This window comes from Otolemur garnettii, unplaced genomic scaffold, assembly GCF_000181295.1.
Source record: "Otolemur garnettii isolate 467f Iridium unplaced genomic scaffold, OtoGar3 scaffold00064, whole genome shotgun sequence".
NCBI lineage: Eukaryota > Metazoa > Chordata > Mammalia > Primates > Galagidae > Otolemur > Otolemur garnettii.
The window spans coordinates 7,919,278-7,937,570 of NW_003852459.1; the positions used below are offsets into that span (position 1 = coordinate 7,919,278).

An 18,293-nucleotide genomic window follows, 5' to 3' on the forward strand; every position below is an offset into this window, starting at 1 on the left:
TTACTATTTAAGATGAGAATTTAGTTTTCTCAGTTCTCTATTTAGCATACTTTCCCTATCCCTATTTTTTGCTATAGATTATTAAAAGAGTATCCCGTGTATATAGCGTTATTATGTGAATTATAAAAGCTGAGCCAGGTACTTAACAATGATTATATTTCCTTTCTTATTTAGGTTTATCTTTAAAAGAGATGATTTCGGGTGGCACCTGTGGCTCAGTGAGTAGGGCACCAGCCCCATATACTGAGGGTGGCGGGTTTGGACCGGCCCCAGCCAAACTGCAACAGAAAAATAGCTGGGCTTTGTCACGGGTACCTGTAGTCCCAGCTACTCGGGAGGCTGAGGCAAAAGAATCATCTAAGCCCAAGAGCTGGAGGTTGCTGTGAGCTGTGACATGGCACTCTACCGAGGGCGACAAAATGAGACTCTGTCAAAATAAAGAGAGAGGGATGATTTCATGATTTTTGTATCTGGCTGTTTTTTGTGTGCCTTTCATTAAATTTGCCCCACACTATCTAGCAGGTGTAAAACTGTCTTAGTGTGCTCAGTTGGACAATTTGTTAGTTTTATTTCTTCTGTGGACATTTTTTCCTGGAGCCATTCATTTTGCTGCTTTATTTTGGACTGGTTGCTGTTAGGTTTGCTGCATGTTTAGCATTCATCACCAAAGGGATTTTCATGTTGCATTCATGTGTGTTTCCTCATTTTTTGATTCCATGGTTTCTTCTTTTAGATGTGTTCCATTCTGTTAGAGCATATCTTCCAGTAGCTTCCTAAGAAAGAGTGCATGGAAGGTAAATTTTTTTTTGAGGCCTCGAATGTCTAAAAGTGACTTTTATTCTAGCCTTATTCTTGATTGATGGTTTGGTTAGATAAAGAGTTTTAGTCTAGAAACCTTCATTCATCCTTCAGAATTTTGGATATTGTGTCATAGTCTTCTGTTAAGTAACTTGCTGTGTCGCCATTGAGAAATTTGATGTTTTTTGCTGTCATAGTTTTAAATTTTAATATTTTATTCTCTGGGTATTTCTTTGATACAGTATCCTGTTCTCCTATGCCTGTTCTGTTTCATGGATTCAGTGCTATCTCTTCACCCCCACCTTATATTGTCTTTTTTTTCCTCTGAAATCCTTTTTAATGTTTGTTTTGGTGTCTCTCTCTCTCTCTCTTTTTTTTTTCCAGATATTTGAATGAGGTCACTTATCTGATTGTGTTTTTTATGGGATTTATTTGTTTTCCCATAGGGGAATTCTTTTTTTGTTTTTATAGCTGAGTTGGGGGGTGGAAATGAAGGAGTGGGGATGACAGTGATGGGACATTTCATAGTTCCCCAGGTAAACGTTCACTTTTCTTTCTCCTTTGGTATGGAGCCTTACACTTGCCCTCAGTGCCTGTAGTGCCACAGAGCCAACAGGCTTTCTGGAACAGTCTTTATAGATTGTTCTACAAACAATCTGATATTCTTCAGTCTGATACTATTTGGTAGAAAAGTAGTTGCCAGGCTACACTGGATGACAGAAATGTCTAATTATCTGTATAAAAGATTTTCAGCTGATCTTCCTATTTTCAGAAGTACCCTATTCCCCTTCCCCTCTTCACAAACTATTGACTTCAACTCCCTAAATCTTTAGATGGGGCAGGGGAGTTTCCTGCTTCTTGTTGTCTATGCCACTCCCCCCCCCCATATTTTATATTTTAATATTCTTTTGTTTGCTAATCCATGTCCTTTATAATGCTGAAAATTTGATAATTCTCACTTTATTCATGTCATATCTGAGGATTTATGCCATTTGAAAAAAAATTATTTTGCATTTGTTTTAATCTGCCGGATTTAACCAGAAACCATCTTTGTGTTTACATATATGTTAGAAGAAATCTGGCCTGCGTATGCTTAAACACTGGTTTTTTGAGGGTTAGTTGTTCATCTGTAGTATGATTCTCTGTGGAATGGAGTGTCACATGGTATCAAACATGGATGAGAAAGGTCTAGGGACAGGCAGACACAGTGATTAACATCTGTAAATACAGAGGTAGATATATGTAAAGAGTACAAAATTTACAGAATTAAGGTAGGGAAATTAACAGTGTAGTTTTTGTTGTTATTGTTATAAAGCCTTGAATTTAAACTGCTTTTGATTAACTTACATTCATTGCATTAGAGAGTACTTGTGCTACATGTGTCATTGCATCTGATTTGTGTAAATAAACAGAAATGATAGATGAGTGAAATAAAGTCTGGGGGTTGAGTATGTATTATCTAACAACCATATAATACACAGACCATAGTATAGAAAATAGTGCTCGTAAAAAGTGTAGCCACTTATAAAATAAATGATTGAATTTAGTCTGTAATAGTGGGGTTTTAGGAAGCCAAGAAATAACATTTCTTTCCTTTTTCTACTTTGGGACTACAGTAGATTCTCCATATTTAACCAAGGTCAAGTATCAACCTCCTTAAGATTTAATTTTTATAAACTGGACATGTACCACATGTATGTATCAGTACAGTAGGCCTAGTTCCTTATGTCGACTACCTCCATATGTTGACCAGTTTGTTGTAGTCCCTTGTGTGGTCAAATGATAGAGGTGCTACTGTAATTGAGAAACAGACACAAAATTTCAGCTTTATGACTAATAAAAGTGGTATTGGAAGTTGAGATGCAGATATCTGGCTTCAGTGGACTTTTCTAATATTTAACCCCTGATTTAGACAAATTTACCTACTGCTGATTGGTCACTGACAAAGCAGTTCCCCCTCTATGGAGGCAGAGTCAGTCCTGTGCTTACCATATAGTAGAAGGCTGACTAGAATGCAGCCTCTGGGAAGAAGAGCTCCTAGAGAGCCTAGAAGATGTTAAACTGTTTAGATCTTCCTCCCAGGTTCACCAGTCAGTTTAAGCCATTCCTTTTCTTGGCTCAGGAGAGTACAAAGAGGTTAAGAGAAGCTGAAAGTATCCTTCCTATCTATACTTTTCCATCCTGGAGACTTGAGTAGAAATACAAGAAATAAGTATTTCCCCTTAACAGATGATATGTAATGGCATAACATCATTTAGTATGTAGTTCATATTTATAATATTATGAAGTAATAGTAACGGGCCCATCATGTGCCACATTGAATTGCTGATTACTCATTTGGAACTATGCTTGGTAAGCCTTATTTAGTTTTAAAATATGTGCCTTTTTTTTTCTTTTTGGCTCAGAAATCTATTATTTCTTCTCTTTATTTTCATTTATATGCTTATTAGATAAACATGCTTACTTGTGTATGAACATGGCAAAGAACCAAGAAGTCAGGGTCTTTGAAAGGTACTTTATTAATTTGAGGTAATATTTACTTTACCAGCTAATTTTAGACTGACTATACATTTTGTAAGCTATAGCCAGTCAACTTGTGAATGCTTTCTGTACTCAAACAGCAGGTGATGCCCACTTCCTTACCTACACAGAAGCTGTTGTTCTCCCTGGTAGAGTACAACCAAATTTTCCTGAGGTGGTAGCTGCCTTACGGCTGTTGCAGAGAACTTCTGATCTATTTCCTTTTTCCTTCTCATGTTGACCATGCACACTCTTAAATTCCCTCATTTTTCATTGTTGGTTGTATACTACTAAGCTGACTTCAGCACATGAAGTCTTCTGTGTGCACAAAGACACATGCCCTTGTTAGCTTTGTTCATGTCTTAATTCTGTTAGTCTGCTGCATCAAGAAATTTTCAAACCTGTCTCCTTCCCCCCCCCCCTTTATTTTGGGGAAGTGGTATTACTTGTTTTGTTTAGTTGATTGGTCTGTGAAACCAACTTTGTATTTGTAAGATTTAAGGTTTTTTTTTAGCAAGAAAAAGTTTTCTAGGTTTCAAAAAATGAAGTATCAGTAAGTCTACAAAAAACCATTCAGCTTGAGGCTGAGTGCAGTGGCTCATGCCTGTAATCCCAGCACTTTGGAAAGCTTAGGCAAGAGGCTAAGAGTTCAAGACCAGCTTGGGCAACATAGTGAGACACTATCTCTAATCCCCAAATTTTAAAAATTATTCAGGCATGGTGGTCTATAACCCTGAGTCCTGGGAAGCTGAGGTGGGAGGATGTCTTGAGTACAGGAATTCCAGGTTACAGGAGTCTATGGTTGCACCACTTCACTCCAACCTGGGGAACAGGTTGGGCAACAGAGTAAGACTCTGTCTCTAAAAGAAGAAAAAAGGATATTCTGCTTGTAGTTTAAAAGAATCCTTTCTTAGTACTTAAAAAAAATGCTATTTTATTCAACAGCTTTTAGTATCCATTCTTTTTTTCTTTAAGTCCTACGTAGGGGGTATACGAGTATGACTGAAGTTAACACTGCTTTTGAAGAATTTATCCTTTTATCTGGTCGAGGAGATACTATAAGATTAAGAGAGGTACAGGCAAACACTTGTACCTGGTTTGGAAGCAACAGAATACCTAAATCAATAATGCTTCTTGTGTAGTTTTTGAATGAATGGAGAAATGTTAGGCTAGAATACTTAAAGAGTGCTAGTGCAAGTCTTTGCCCTGGTTCTGATTTAACACATTGTCAGATCTCCTATCAATTCTCACTATTAATTTTTCTAAACTATTTCCCAGCTTTTCTTGTCCCTTCCCCTGCCTCACAAGCTGGGGTGCTGGCTTTTGTAAGAATAGAATAAGAAGATAGAGCAGATAGGAGGTGGAGGAACAAAAGGTGAGTAAGATTAGGTAGGTGTGTAAAAGATGGTCATGCACAATTTGTATATATACCCTTGCCCTTAAACTTTTGAAAACTTCTGTTTAACTTAGAAATTCAGTATATTGGATTAGCTCTGCACAATATTTTCTGAAATCTTTCTCTAAAATGTCTTTCATTTTTATCAACTACCTGATTTTATTGGCTAATTGTTGTTAGTCTGTGGACTAAAGGCAGATCATTAGACTTTCACTATGTGCATTTACAAATATCCCTTTGTGGAAAGAAGAGTAATTTTTAGTAACCTCTGTAGTTTGTAAGAGCCATATCATCTGCCATTGAGTCTGATGAGGACTGGATTGACTTTTTACAAGCATGTTTTTGGATTATTGACAATTATGTAATCAAAAACAAGAAAAATATATTTTCTCAGGAATATTTTAAGTAAATCATCATACAAAATAATCTGTCATTAGTTTGTCAATAACTATCTCCTCTGATTTATTAATTTTTATAGTATGTGATACAAGTTAAATACAGTTAACATTTTAAGATTTTAGAATGTGAGAATCATTGGGATATAAAATATTATCTACCACATAGGGTGTTTGTGACACTTTAGTATGTGTAAAGGACTTGAATACTGCCTGGCCCATAGAAAGTGCTATGTGAGTTTATAAACATTAGCTAATACTTATTTTTGTTTTTATCTATTGTTGTTTGCTATTTTTTTTAAGCAGTGTGGTAGTGTTCAGATTTTTGAGATGTAGTCATTTTCTGATTACAAAATAAATGCCTTTATTTTAAGTTCATCAGCACTATCTGTGGTAGGATTGATTTCACTAAAAGTATGTAAATATTCACATCTGTTTGTATTAATGTATTATGAACCTTGAATCTGAGAATGCCAGAAAATTTCACAGGCTATGAACGTAGGGCATTCATTTACACATTGATTTGCAGACATCTTTAGGTTACCAACTTGTTGGTTATTGGTATCTCTTTTATTGTCTTACTCCAACGTCTTGTCATGTAATTTCAACACATATGTGACACTATATTTTTTCCCTTCAGTTTAATAATTATACATACATAAAATATCAAACAGTACAAAAAGGAACAAAGAGAACATTTTAATTCCTTCCACCATCCTTGAATCCCTACTACTCACAGTTTTCCTTACCCAGAGATGGAGAGCTATTATTACCAGTTTCAAAAATATTCTGTGCATTTACAAACACATGTGTGTATATATATCTATCCTTGCCCTTTAAAAACACACATCTTAGTGTACTATATATGGTATTCTACACCTTAGCTTTTTTCATTTAATGTTTATGAAGATCATTTTTATTCCATATCAGTGTACACAGGTCAGTGTCATTTTTCCCTCAGTCTATATTTCATGTATGTATAAACCCTCATTTATTTATCTGATCCTAACATATGTTCCTTATTTTGCATTTTTTACTTATAATGTTACAGCTAATACCCTGCATATGTATGTGTGTTTGTTTCTATATAGGTTTATATATAGGATAAATTTCTAAAAATAGAACTACCAAGTCCAAGATGATACAATTTTAATTAAATTGAATACCAGTTTATAATTTCTTCCTTATAATGTTTGAGAGGGCTTTCTCCCCCTATTCATTCCCAAATAGCATATTATAAGGTTTAGATTTTGTTTTGAGGAGTAAAACCTATTATCTTATTACATTAAAAAATAAACTTTTTATGGTTAAAAGTCATTTCTATTTATTCTCCACTTGTAATACCAATTATCTTTTATCAGTTTTTGTTGAGTAACTAGTTTTTCTTACTAATTTGTAAGAAGAAATCTTTAAGATATATTACTTTCTTCTTTAGTTTGTTCTTTTCTTATGACTTAGTTTATTAAATTTTCCATGTGGAAATTTCTGAATTTTACGTAATCGAGTCTAGTTTTAATCAGTTTTATGGCTTCTGAGTTTACTGCCCATATGTTTTCCTCTTACATTTTCTTCTAGTGTTTTTATGTTTTTGTTTTGGATTTTTTTTGCCAGTTTTTGGCCTTGGTTGGGTTTGAACCCGCCACCTCTGGCATATGGGGCCGGTGCCCTACTCCTTTGAGTCACAGGTGCCACCCTACGTGTTTTATTTTTTACTATAAGATTTTATTGAATATATCATTTGTTGGTGTTAGGTGTGGAGAAAGGAATTTTTTTAGATAATTTATCTGTTAATGCCAACACCTTTTCTTTAAACAATCCATCTTATCCTCAGTTATTTGAAGCACTATTTATATTATATACCAGGTACCTGAATTTATTTCTGTATTCTTAATTTTGTTTCATAGTTTCTAATTAAGCTACCAAACTACCATATTGATAATGTGTTTTATCTTTGTTATAGTTGCTGTTTTTATTTTATATTTTGGCGTGTATAATTTATTGGTTTTTACTATTCTATTAAACTTGAAATCCATAAAGCAAAATTTTGTTTTTCCTTCCACTGTGCTATTAGTCTTGAAACTAATTTTTACATACCTATTCATGAGTTCCTCTTTGGTTATTGCTTTAAAATTTAGAAGTAGTCTTTGGTCAAACACAATAAGCACTGTATTACTTCATAATTTCTCCACAGTTTGAATGATCTTTCTTTTCTTTCCTAGCTTTTAATCTAGACAACGAACAACCAGATTATGATATGGATTCAGAAGATGAGACTTTATTAAATAGACTTAACAGAAAGATGGAAATTAAGCCTTTGCAATTTGAAATTATGATTGACAGACTTGAAAAAGCCAGTTCTAATCAGGTACTGTACCCTGTAAAAATGCCTCTTATCTTACAGTTAAGCCATGTAGCATTTTCCCTAACACCTGAATGTGTTGCAGTTTACTGTCTCTTCAATTTCTTTTCCTGTTATCTTAGAATTTTTATTTACAATATTTTTTAAATGGAATACTTAAACACATAATTTCCTTGAATAGGAGTATGAATTTCTGTTCTGGTTTCCTATTTGGATTAAAGTGATACTTGTAATAGTGTTATAATATCTTCTTGATCCTTTCCTTGTGATTCTCTTTTCAGTGTGTCAGTTACTAAATTTGCTTGGTTCTATCTCTAAGGCAATCATTTTATGTCAAATCTTACTTAGTTATCCAGATTTATACATATTAAGATACTTATTATTTAAAATGGATTTCAATTTCAATTATATATTATTTAAATGTTTAAATGAGGAAAAAAAAATTTCACAAGGTAATAAAGAACTTTTAGTGAAATGTTTATATATCTCACAGGGAATTTAAAATGGTACTATCTTTCTGGAAAGCAATTAAGCAGTTTTTGTCAGTGAAAGGTTCCAGACCCAAAGATAAAAGATTATTCCAGGCTCCACACTTGTGGCTCAAGTGGCTAAGGCACCAGCCACATATACCTGAGCTGGTGGGTTCGAATCCAGTCCGAGCCCACCAAACAGCAGTGCCGGCTGCAACCAAAAAACAGCCGGGCGTTGTGGCAGACACCTATAGTCCCAGCTACTTGGGAGGTGGAGGCAGGAGAATTGCTTGAGCCCAGGAGTTGGAGGTTACTGTGAGCTGTGATGCCACAGCACTCTACCCAGGGCGACAGCTTGAGGCTCTGCCTCAAAAAAAAAAAAAAGAAAAGAAAGAAAGAAAGAAAAGATTATTCCAGGGCATGAGACCAGAAGAAGATAGAATCCCAGTTTGTATGATCAAAGTGGGTTTTATTCCACCTGGGTGCAGGTGAGGTGTAATTCCTGACTGGGAAGAAATCCACACATGGGCTATGGCAGATGGGGACTTTAAAGGGTCAGAGAGGCAGTCCATTCACTATTTCCTGGGACGGACATACACTCGGTCCTTCCTGGACCACAGGCTAGTTTTACCTGAGCAAGTCAGTAATCTGATTTTATCAGTCAGGTGCCCTAATTATGTTTTATATGCTTTAATTTAGTAATCCTATCTCTATGAAATGTTCTAAAGAAAAATAATTAGAAACTAAAATTTTTGAACAGGCATGTTCAGAATAAATTGCAAGTTGTTTATAGGATGGAATATAATACAGCCATTAAAAATCATGATTTTTGAAGGGTGTCTACTGCCATAGGAAAATATTATGTAATATTAGATTTAAAAAACAGGGTACGGGGCAGCGCCTTTGGCTCAAAATGGTAGGGTGCCAGTCCCATATGCCAGCAGTGGCAGGTTCAGACCCAGCCCCAGCCAAAAATTAAAGAAAACTATCTATGGGATTAAAGTTTCTGTAAACCTAGAGGATTTTTTAAATTTAAAAAAAAAAAAAAAAACAGGGTACAGAATTATGTGGAAAACTATTGAAGTTTGTTTACTACATTTATATTTACACGCATACAGAAAGCACAAGAAAGTACAACAAAATGCCGACAATGGTTATATTTGGGTGTTGGAACTATTAGTGATTTTTATGTTCTTCATTCTGTTTTTCTGTGTTTTCTAGATTTGCTATAATGAGCATTGTTGATAATATTATAAGTTTAAAATAAACTTTTTAAAAATTAATTTTTGGTGTACTTGTGTGGTATATTAATGTGCTAACTGTTAATAATATTTTAAACTTACAGACATACAGAGTTGCAAATAAACTTTTTCTAGTAGATTGTTAAAACTTTTCATTAGTTTACTCATACAAATTTATTATCTCTTCCTCTACTGTTTAAGTCTTAAATTTCTGAATCATAACCAACTCTTAGATCATTTCCCAAATATTTCATTAGAAAATCACTTTGTTGCATATTTAGCCTTTCTTCCCATTTTTTCCTCTCCGTTTTGATGGAAAGTAATATCCATCAGTACTATCCAAAGACGTACACTTTGAAAATTGAATTTTGTAAAGTTCAGTTTACTGGTTTTGAGAAATCTTTCTTGGGTTTTTATTAATTTTTGTAAAATTATAAACTTTTTGTTAATTACCAAATTGATACTCATTATAATTAGTGCTTACAGTTTTCCAGGGGGTTTGATCACTAGCATCAGAGTTTCAGGGTTTTCTTAGATGTTAATTTTCCTAGCAATCCTAATCTGTATCCGTCTTTTGGTATTTTTACTACTTTTTCTAATTGCTTAGAACTTATTAGTGGTGACTAAGATTGTATCAAAAAAGCTGACAAACTCTCTGTTCTGTAATTTGCTTTCCTTCAGCCAGTCAGTAATATTTATTTAATGCCCAGATGAACAAGACAGGCAATAGCACTGCATAAGACAGATGACAAAAGTTCTGCCTTTGGAGAGCTTATTAAGTAGAGGCAGGATAAACAAAAAAGCATGTAAACCGTGTGTTAACTATGTACATAAAATCAGCACCACATCCTGTTTTAGTTCTCTTTGCTCAGGGACAATTTCTAGGCCCTGATGGTATCTGCTTTCAGCAATGCAGATAAAGGTGGAGATTTAGTTATTGGAATAAGATTATAGTCCTGTTAATAGAACCTAGGACTAAATATACTAAAGAGCTGTCTTTATTTCAAGTCCTTGATCTGTGAATTCATGTATTCCTTAATTTTTCCCTTTTGGGGACTAGCACGGTATCTGATCCCAGCATAAGGAATCAAGTTTATAGTTAAACTGATATTTAATAGGTGGGTAGGAAAAGACATAAAAGATAGACTGAGGCAAACCTCTGCCTTCCGTCATTCTGGAAGACTACTTCAGTGAAGTCATTATTGAAAACTCCTGTTATCAAATGCTATAATTATTTTTGGTCTCAATCTGTTATTTGTGCTGTCCTTATACTTTGAAACTGTCTTCCCATTTGTGAGCTTTTTAAAATTCCCTTCTGGTCTTATTATTTCTTAGGACCATTCCCTCTAACTTTCTTTGGCTAGCTGCTTTTTATTTAACTCCTGTGAACCTTGGGTGTCTTGAATTTTTGTTCTTAGTATTTTTATTGTATCTATTTGGGGGTAATAGCACTTTCTTGTAGATATAGTAATCTATATACCTTATCCTTGACCTCTTTCTCACACTCCAGGATTTTTTATCCTTTTGGTTCTGTCTCTTGGCATCTCCACTTAGATCTAGTCTTCTCAAAAGAAGACTTCTTCTTTTGAGACTTCTACCTTTCCAAAATTGAACTTACTGTAGAATGTCCAACCTGCAGCCTGTGAGCTGTCTGCTGATTTTGTGAGGACTTTTTTTTTTTTTTTTTGGCTTATCAGTGGTGTCAGATGTCCCAAAAAATATGCGCAGATCTCATTGTTGCTAATCAGTTTTCCTTAGTGTTTGTAAATTTAATGTGTGGCCCAAAGCAACTCTTACTCTTCCAGTGTTCAAGGGAATAAAAGTGGACACCCCTGCAAATGATTCTGTATTTATCTCTCCAGTGACTCACAAAACTCAGAATTACCTATTTTTTATCCTTTTCCTTCAATTCCTAAATTCAGTTAATCAAATTCTTTGAATTAATCTTAATAATCTTCTTTCAGACGTGACAACCAATTGCAGTTCCTGATCTGATACTGAATCTCGTAATGGAGAGGAGGAAATGCTGCAAAGATTATTTTTGCTTCAATTGACAAAATTGGGATGTGGATAGTAGATTAGATAAATATCAATGTTAAATTTACTGAAGTTGATTACTATGAAAGGATATTTCTATTCTTTATAATATATTTAAGTATTTAGGGGTAGAATCACATATATAACTTACCTTCAAATGGATCAGAAAAAAGTATGTGTGTATGAGAACATAGAGTGCACGTATACAAGTGTTAAAGAGATATCAGAGCTGACAATGGGTGAGTCTAGCTCTAATGGGTATACAGGTATTCTTTGGAATATTTTATTCTTACAAATTTTCTGAATATTTTAATTATTTCTGAATAAAAAGTATTTTTGTAATCACAAGCCATTGTGATCACATGGCATTCTCTTTCATAGGATTTCCTCTGAAATAAATACCTTAATAAAACATTTAACAATAAATAAATGTTTTTTAAAGTTTTCTTTCTAAAACCTAAGGCTTATTTTCTCTTTCCTAAATTATCTAGCTATCTCAAGTTACTTATTAACCTTCCATAACCTTCCAACTGTGCTGTCCACTTAACCACACATTCCTGTAGACTTTTTTACTCCCTATCTTCCACCACCCTGCCCCAAACGGCATACTCTTTCTAACTATGAAGAAAATAGAGACCGTCAGCCATGTGTTCATCATTTTCTTTCCCTACCTTCATACCACTTTTTATCTTCTTAGAAATAATCCTAAATTCTTTCTAACTCTTCCTTGTGGACCTTGTATATTCCGTATTTCATTTTCAGTTATGTTTTCGCTCATTTCTTCAATCTTTCTTTGTCCAAAAGTTGCCCCCAGCATCCCTGTTTCCAAGAGAGGCCTTTCATTTGACCCCGTCTTTGTCAGTTAACTACTATGTTTACCTTTCTCTTATTTTTTCTTTTCTAGTACTTTGAGTTGCTATTTTACCTATATTTATCACAGTCCATTTCAGCTTACGGAAACATATTCACAGTGGCCTTCTAATTGTCATCTAGGAGACTCTCCTCAACCTAAATCCTATTTATTAAACCCTGTAGGGTTGAGTGGTGCCGAAACACACATTTTCCTGTTTCTTTCTTTTCTTTTCTTTTTTTTTTTTTTTTTGGTAGTTTTTGGCTGAGGGCTTGGTTTGAACCCACCACCTCTGGCATATGGGGCCTGCGCCCTACTCCTTTGAGCCACAGGGCAACGCCCCATTTTCCTGTTTCTTTTCTTTTTTCATCTTCTGTTTCGTTGTTCCTCTATATTTTATGTGTTGGTACTTGCTTTGGTATCTGTTCTCAGCATTTAGGTTTTGCCAGTAATTTGTTCCTGATTCCCAAATCCATGCTTCTCCCTACTAAGCTCCACCGCTATGTTTCTTGTCAAAGCTCTCCACCTGAGCAAGTATTTCAAATTCAACATTTCTAGACCCCTTCCCCACCCACCCACCCATTTACTTTGTCTTTCTTAATTAATGGTGGCATCATCTTCCACTCAGTTGATGATGTTTGCACTTTAGTGCTTGACTTTTTTATAATCATGCATATCCAGATAACACTAAAACAAACCAATTTTTTTGCTATAGGATATCATACAGGCTAAGTAACTTTTATCCAAAATCCTGAGGACCAGAAGTATTTCAGATTTCAGACTTTTTTTTCCGATTTTGGAATATTTGCAGATATAAAATGAGATATTTTGGGAATGGAGCCCCAGTCTAAACATGAAATTCATTTTTATTTTATATTTATTTACACCTTATAGCCTAGAGGTAATTTCATTTAACATTTTATAAGTTGCAAAGTTTTGACTACATTTTGACTGTGACCTGTCATATGAGGTTAGGTGTATAATTTTCTATTTATGGCATCATATCAGTGGTCAAAAGTTTTGGATTTTGGAGGACTAGGGATTTTCACAGTAAGAATGTTAAACCTATATTTGTTGTCTGTAGCTACTTTCCTCATTTTTGTTATCTTTCACCTGGACTTCTGCTATTCTGCCATGAGGTATATTATTAAAAACTAGTTTCCTTAAAAAAAAAAAAATCAGTGGCTGCCACTGCCTATATATAAAGTAGAATCTATTCTGACTGTACTTGTTTTTGGTCTCCTAATGTACCATGCCTTTTCATAGCTGTACATTGTTCCTCCTGTCTGGAATGCATGGCCATAAAATTTCTAATACTGTGGTCTCAGTTAAACATGTCATCTGCATCCCATGGTGATAATTTGACTGAATATTTCACAGTCACCTAACAAACTCCTTCATCTTCCCAGTCTGAAAGAGAAATTTCTCACTACCCTCTACCCTACTTTCACTTAGCCAAGTTCTATATTTTTAGGTTCCACAACTTGTGGCATCTCTGTTTCCTAGTGCCATATTTCTGCTAGAGTCTTGGAGACTGGAGGTGAAGTCAGAATCATGGGTCTTTCCCAGGAATGTTGCTAAAGCATGTTAATAGTCCTTAAAGAAGAAAGACATACTATGTTGATAACTATATAGCTAAAAAAGATGAACCTTTAGTCTTACAGGCTTTTCTTTGCAGCCTAAAACCCTATCCTGTATTTGGAAAATCTTCACTGATGAGTCTTGGTGCAAGGCAGAACCTCCCAATGCTAAGTTCCCCTTTCATGTAGGGCTATTGTCCTATTTTGAATTAGGATAGTATCACATGACTTGTGCTCTGACAATTAAAATCCCTGAATTTTAAATTAAGGGCCAGTAATGCAAAGAAGCAGGGACCATGGAGAAATCTTCTGGTGGTTATGGTGGTGGCAGCAGGATTGGAGTTAACACTGTAGCCGGTGTTAAAAAAAAGTGCAGGCAGCAGTGGTTTCCCCACTGTATCAGTTCTGGGACCTGATTTTAGGCACTGTATATTCTAATGCCAGTTCTCCAGTGCTTCAGAAGATGTAGAGCTTTCCAGTTTATTTTTAATAAATTCTTTTCTCTTGTGTACAAACAGAAACTTTGATATATACTCCCCAGCCTTCATTGTATTTATAAAGTCAAAAGCGCCCAAAGCTCAATATAGTAATCAAATTGTCCATTTTTTCATCATGTACTACTGTAAGTGTTTGCTTGAAATTGAATTATTAATTACGCTCTGGCTGGGTCAGTTCCCAAACAGATGCACCAAACCAATGTGGCAGTTAGGAAAATGTAGTTCTCATGTACTCTAGGAGTAAGTACCCTTCTACATGGGAGATAGTATCTCCTATGTTTTTAAATTTGTTACATACTTTACTATAACTTGTAAATATTTTATATTAAAAATAAAATGTGATCTAGATCTTTTGAAGAAGTCTCACTGAACTGTCACATAATACAGTTTCAAAACCCACCACACCGGCTTGGCGCCTGTGACGCAAGTGGCTAGGGCGCCAGCCACATACACCTAAGGTGGTGGGTTCAAATCCAGCCACCAAACGACAATGATGGCTGCAACTAAAAAAATAGCTAGGCATTGTGGCGGGTGCCTGTGGTCCCAGCTCCTTGGGAAGCTGAGGCAGGAGACTCGCTTGAGCCCAGGAGTTGGAGGTTGCTGTGAGCTGTGATCTCACGGCACTCTACCCAGGGGGGACAGCTTGAGGCTCTGTCTCAAAAAAAAAAAAACCCATCATACCTTACTACAGTATGTGTGTACATGTGTTTTATGATTATGCTGCATAAAGTTAATGAAAGAATAATCCAAGACCTTAGAAGATTATTCATGGAATTGGATAGAACTTTATCCTAATCATTTTATCATTGTGATTTCATTATTCTGTGATATTTAAGTTTGCAGTTTTAAGAATTAGAAAACTACAATATAGGCTTTGAAGAAAAAATGAATTGATAAATAGATCCTTCTAAAATAGACATATCAAGCATGGAGATGAGTGGAGTAGTATGAATTTAATGAGTTAGTACCATTTTTCTAGGAGAGATCAAAAGTGTTATTTGGTTATGGCATTAGAGATTAAACTTTTTCATGTTTGATTTGGTCATAAGTCCCTTGAAACTTAGTATGTTGTTTATGTTTGGGCACTTGCCCAAAGATGGAAGATTATAATTCTACCAAACATTTGCTGCCGTAGTTAAAGACCTTTTCCATTTTCTGGATCTGTGGTGAAGATAATGCATGCATCTTAATTTGATGTATATGGAACACTCAGAATGTATGACAGTGTATAATTTTATTGAATGCTCCTCAGACTGGCTTTCTAAAATTTTGTGGTATTACATAAATTAGGGGTCATTAGATAAGAATGCTTCCAATATTATCTATTCAGAGTCACATCATAATTTCTCTGTAGATTTTGATCTGTACTGATCCATTTGTAGAGATCATAAAGTGAAAAGTGATCATTTAACCATTTCTGCATTTAATGCTTGTAATTAGGAGTGTCCAGCCTATATCCTGCAGGCCTCATGTGGCCCAAGATGGCTATGAATGTGCCCCAGCACAAAATGATAAACATACTTAAAACATTACAAGATTGTTTTGTGATTTTTTTCTTTTTGGTGGAACTTAATAGCTCAGTCCTAAAGTACTTTGTAAACAACAGTGTCGCAGTGTCATGTAAAATAAACATCCTTACCGTCTCACTCTTTGTGTGCATGCATGGCTTCAATTTTGCTGTGGTGTAGGGCTTCACTGTGTTATCTCCCAAGCACAGACAGTTGAATTGACACCATCAGACATTACATGTGCTTGTGTGGTTTGCCAAGGCAGTGATTATAAATAATATTCCAGCCTACTATTGCAATGTGTTAGGCATTTTATTTATTTGGACGTTAAGTAAGCATTCTTACTTGATTATTAAGGGTACTTCCATACCTTGGCAGTGCCTCACATTACCCACAGTGCTTTACAGTTGGCCTTTCACCTACTCTACATCGGCAGCCAAGATGTGGAAGGACCCAGAGATTGCTTTCTATTTTTGTGTTAATTAATTTTCATAAGAAAAGAAAATACAGTCCCTTATCTGTTATTATTTTTTTAATCCCAGCATGGCTTCTACAACATCTCAAAAGAAAACAGAACCCCCCAAAAGAAAAATTATGGATGAAGGAAGATTGTTCATTGAAAAGTGGACAGATGACTCCTTTTTTGTCGAGGCAAATAGTAAGGCATGCCACTTAATTTGTAGGGAATTGGTGCAAGTTTTCAAAGACTATAATTTGAAAAGGCATTGTATGTACAAACATGCTGCCAGAGTCAATGCGTTTAAAGTATTGGGTTAAGGACAGAATAGTGGAATTGAAACGTCTGACTTTTCAACAAAATTTTTTTTTAAGTTACAACTTAGATTCCATTGTAAAAAGTCAGTTATATGATAACACATTTGATAGCAAAATAAAGCCATTTACTGATGGCAAGATTGTTCAGTAATGTATGGAAAGCATGTCAGATACAATTTTCCCTGAGAAAAGGGGAGATATTTCTAAAATTAGTTTGTCTTACCAAAGGATAGGTGAATTGAAGAAATTGAGAAACTCTATCAAAAGAAATTTGGAGAGTAAAGATGTTAATTTCATGATTTAGAAATGAATGATAGCACTGATACTACAAATACAGCTCAACTTGCCATTTTTATTAGAGGTATTGATGATGAATATTGTCACTGAAGAAATAGTTTCTTTAGTGCCATTAAAAGATGCAGCTAAACCAAGAGATTTATACAAAACAATAAAAATAGGATTTTCTTTGTTCATTATCAACATATCTGGTATAGTTATTGATGGTGCCCCCATGGTAGTAGATAAAAGAGACTTGTAAAATTAGTGGAAGATGATGCAATTGCCCCTAAAGCTCACATTTGATGAGGTGTTGTTATGTAGTACATCAAGAAAATTTATGCACAAAAATTTTAAAAATGGATAATGTCATACAAATCATCATCAAGACTGTGAATTAAATAAGGGCTGAGGGATTCAGTCATTTCCAGGAATTCTTGAAAAGTATTGATTTTGACTATGACAGCATCATTTACTTTTCGGAAGTAAGATATCTAAGTTGAGGCTAGATGTTGAAAAAATTTTATGATTTTTCAACATGTTATGCTGTTAATGATATCAAAACCAAATCTGTGCCAGAACTGGACGGTGAAACTGGCTTACAGATTTAGCATTTTTAGTGGATTTAACTGCTCATTTAAATCAGTTAAACATGCATCTTCAAGGTAAAAATGAACTTTTATCAGTACAATTTTAAACCATAACAGCATTCCAAATAAAACGGAAATTATGGCAAGCTCAAATTATGGCAGACAGTTTTACATACTTCAGTATGTTGGCTAAGCACAGGGCTATGTATGGCAGAAAATATGCAGTCTTGCTTTTTGATTTGAAATAAGAATTTGAAAACATTTCAAGATTTCCAGGAAAATAATCAGTATTTTGGTGCATCTGCAACTCCATTTTCAGTCACCATGAGTATGTTATTTGCTAGTTTTCAAATAGAATCCATAGAGCTGCAATCTGACATTGAATTTAAAGAAAAATTTGGTCATGTCTCATTATTGAACTTTTGTGTTTCTTGAGACAGTCTCACTTTGTCACCCTCAGTAGAGTGTTGTGGCATCATAGCTCACAGCAACCACATACTCCTGGGCTCAAGCAATCCTCTTGGCTCAGACACAGTCCCAAGTAGCTGGGACTGTAGGTGCCTGCCACAATGCCTGGCTATTTTTTAGAAATGGGGTCTTGGTCTTGCTCAGGCTAGTATTGAACTCCTGAGCTCAAGCAATGTATCTGCCTCAGCTTCCCAGAGTATTAGGATTATAGCCGTGAGCCACTTGACCTGGACCACTTTTTTTTTTTTTTTTTTTTTTGAGACAGAGTCTCATTATGTTGCCCTGGCTAGAGTGCATTGACGTCATCCTAGCTCACAGTAACCTCAAACTCCTCAACCTCAAGTGGCCTCAAGCCTCCCAACTAGCTGGGACTATAGGTGCCTACCATAATACCTGGCTAATTTTTTGTGTTTACTATTTAGTAGGGACAGGTCTTGCTCTTGCTCAAGCTGGTCTTGAACTCCTGAGTTCAAGGGACCTCCCACCTCAGCCTCCCAGGGTACCACTGCATTCAACCTATCTTTACTGGACTTT

At 35.2% G+C, this 18,293-nt stretch overlaps 1 protein-coding gene across 1 annotated transcript in view; it reads left to right on the forward strand.

Moving 5' to 3' along the window:
- EPC2 (enhancer of polycomb homolog 2) overlaps nucleotides 1-18,293 on the forward strand; it is a 131,986-nt gene that overhangs the window by 74,818 nt on the left and 38,875 nt on the right. The window contains exon 3 of the mRNA XM_003793011.3: nucleotides 7,329-7,474. Within this exon, the coding sequence (XP_003793059.1) occupies nucleotides 7,329-7,474 (146 nt within the window). The remainder of the gene's footprint in view (nucleotides 1-7,328; nucleotides 7,475-18,293) is intronic.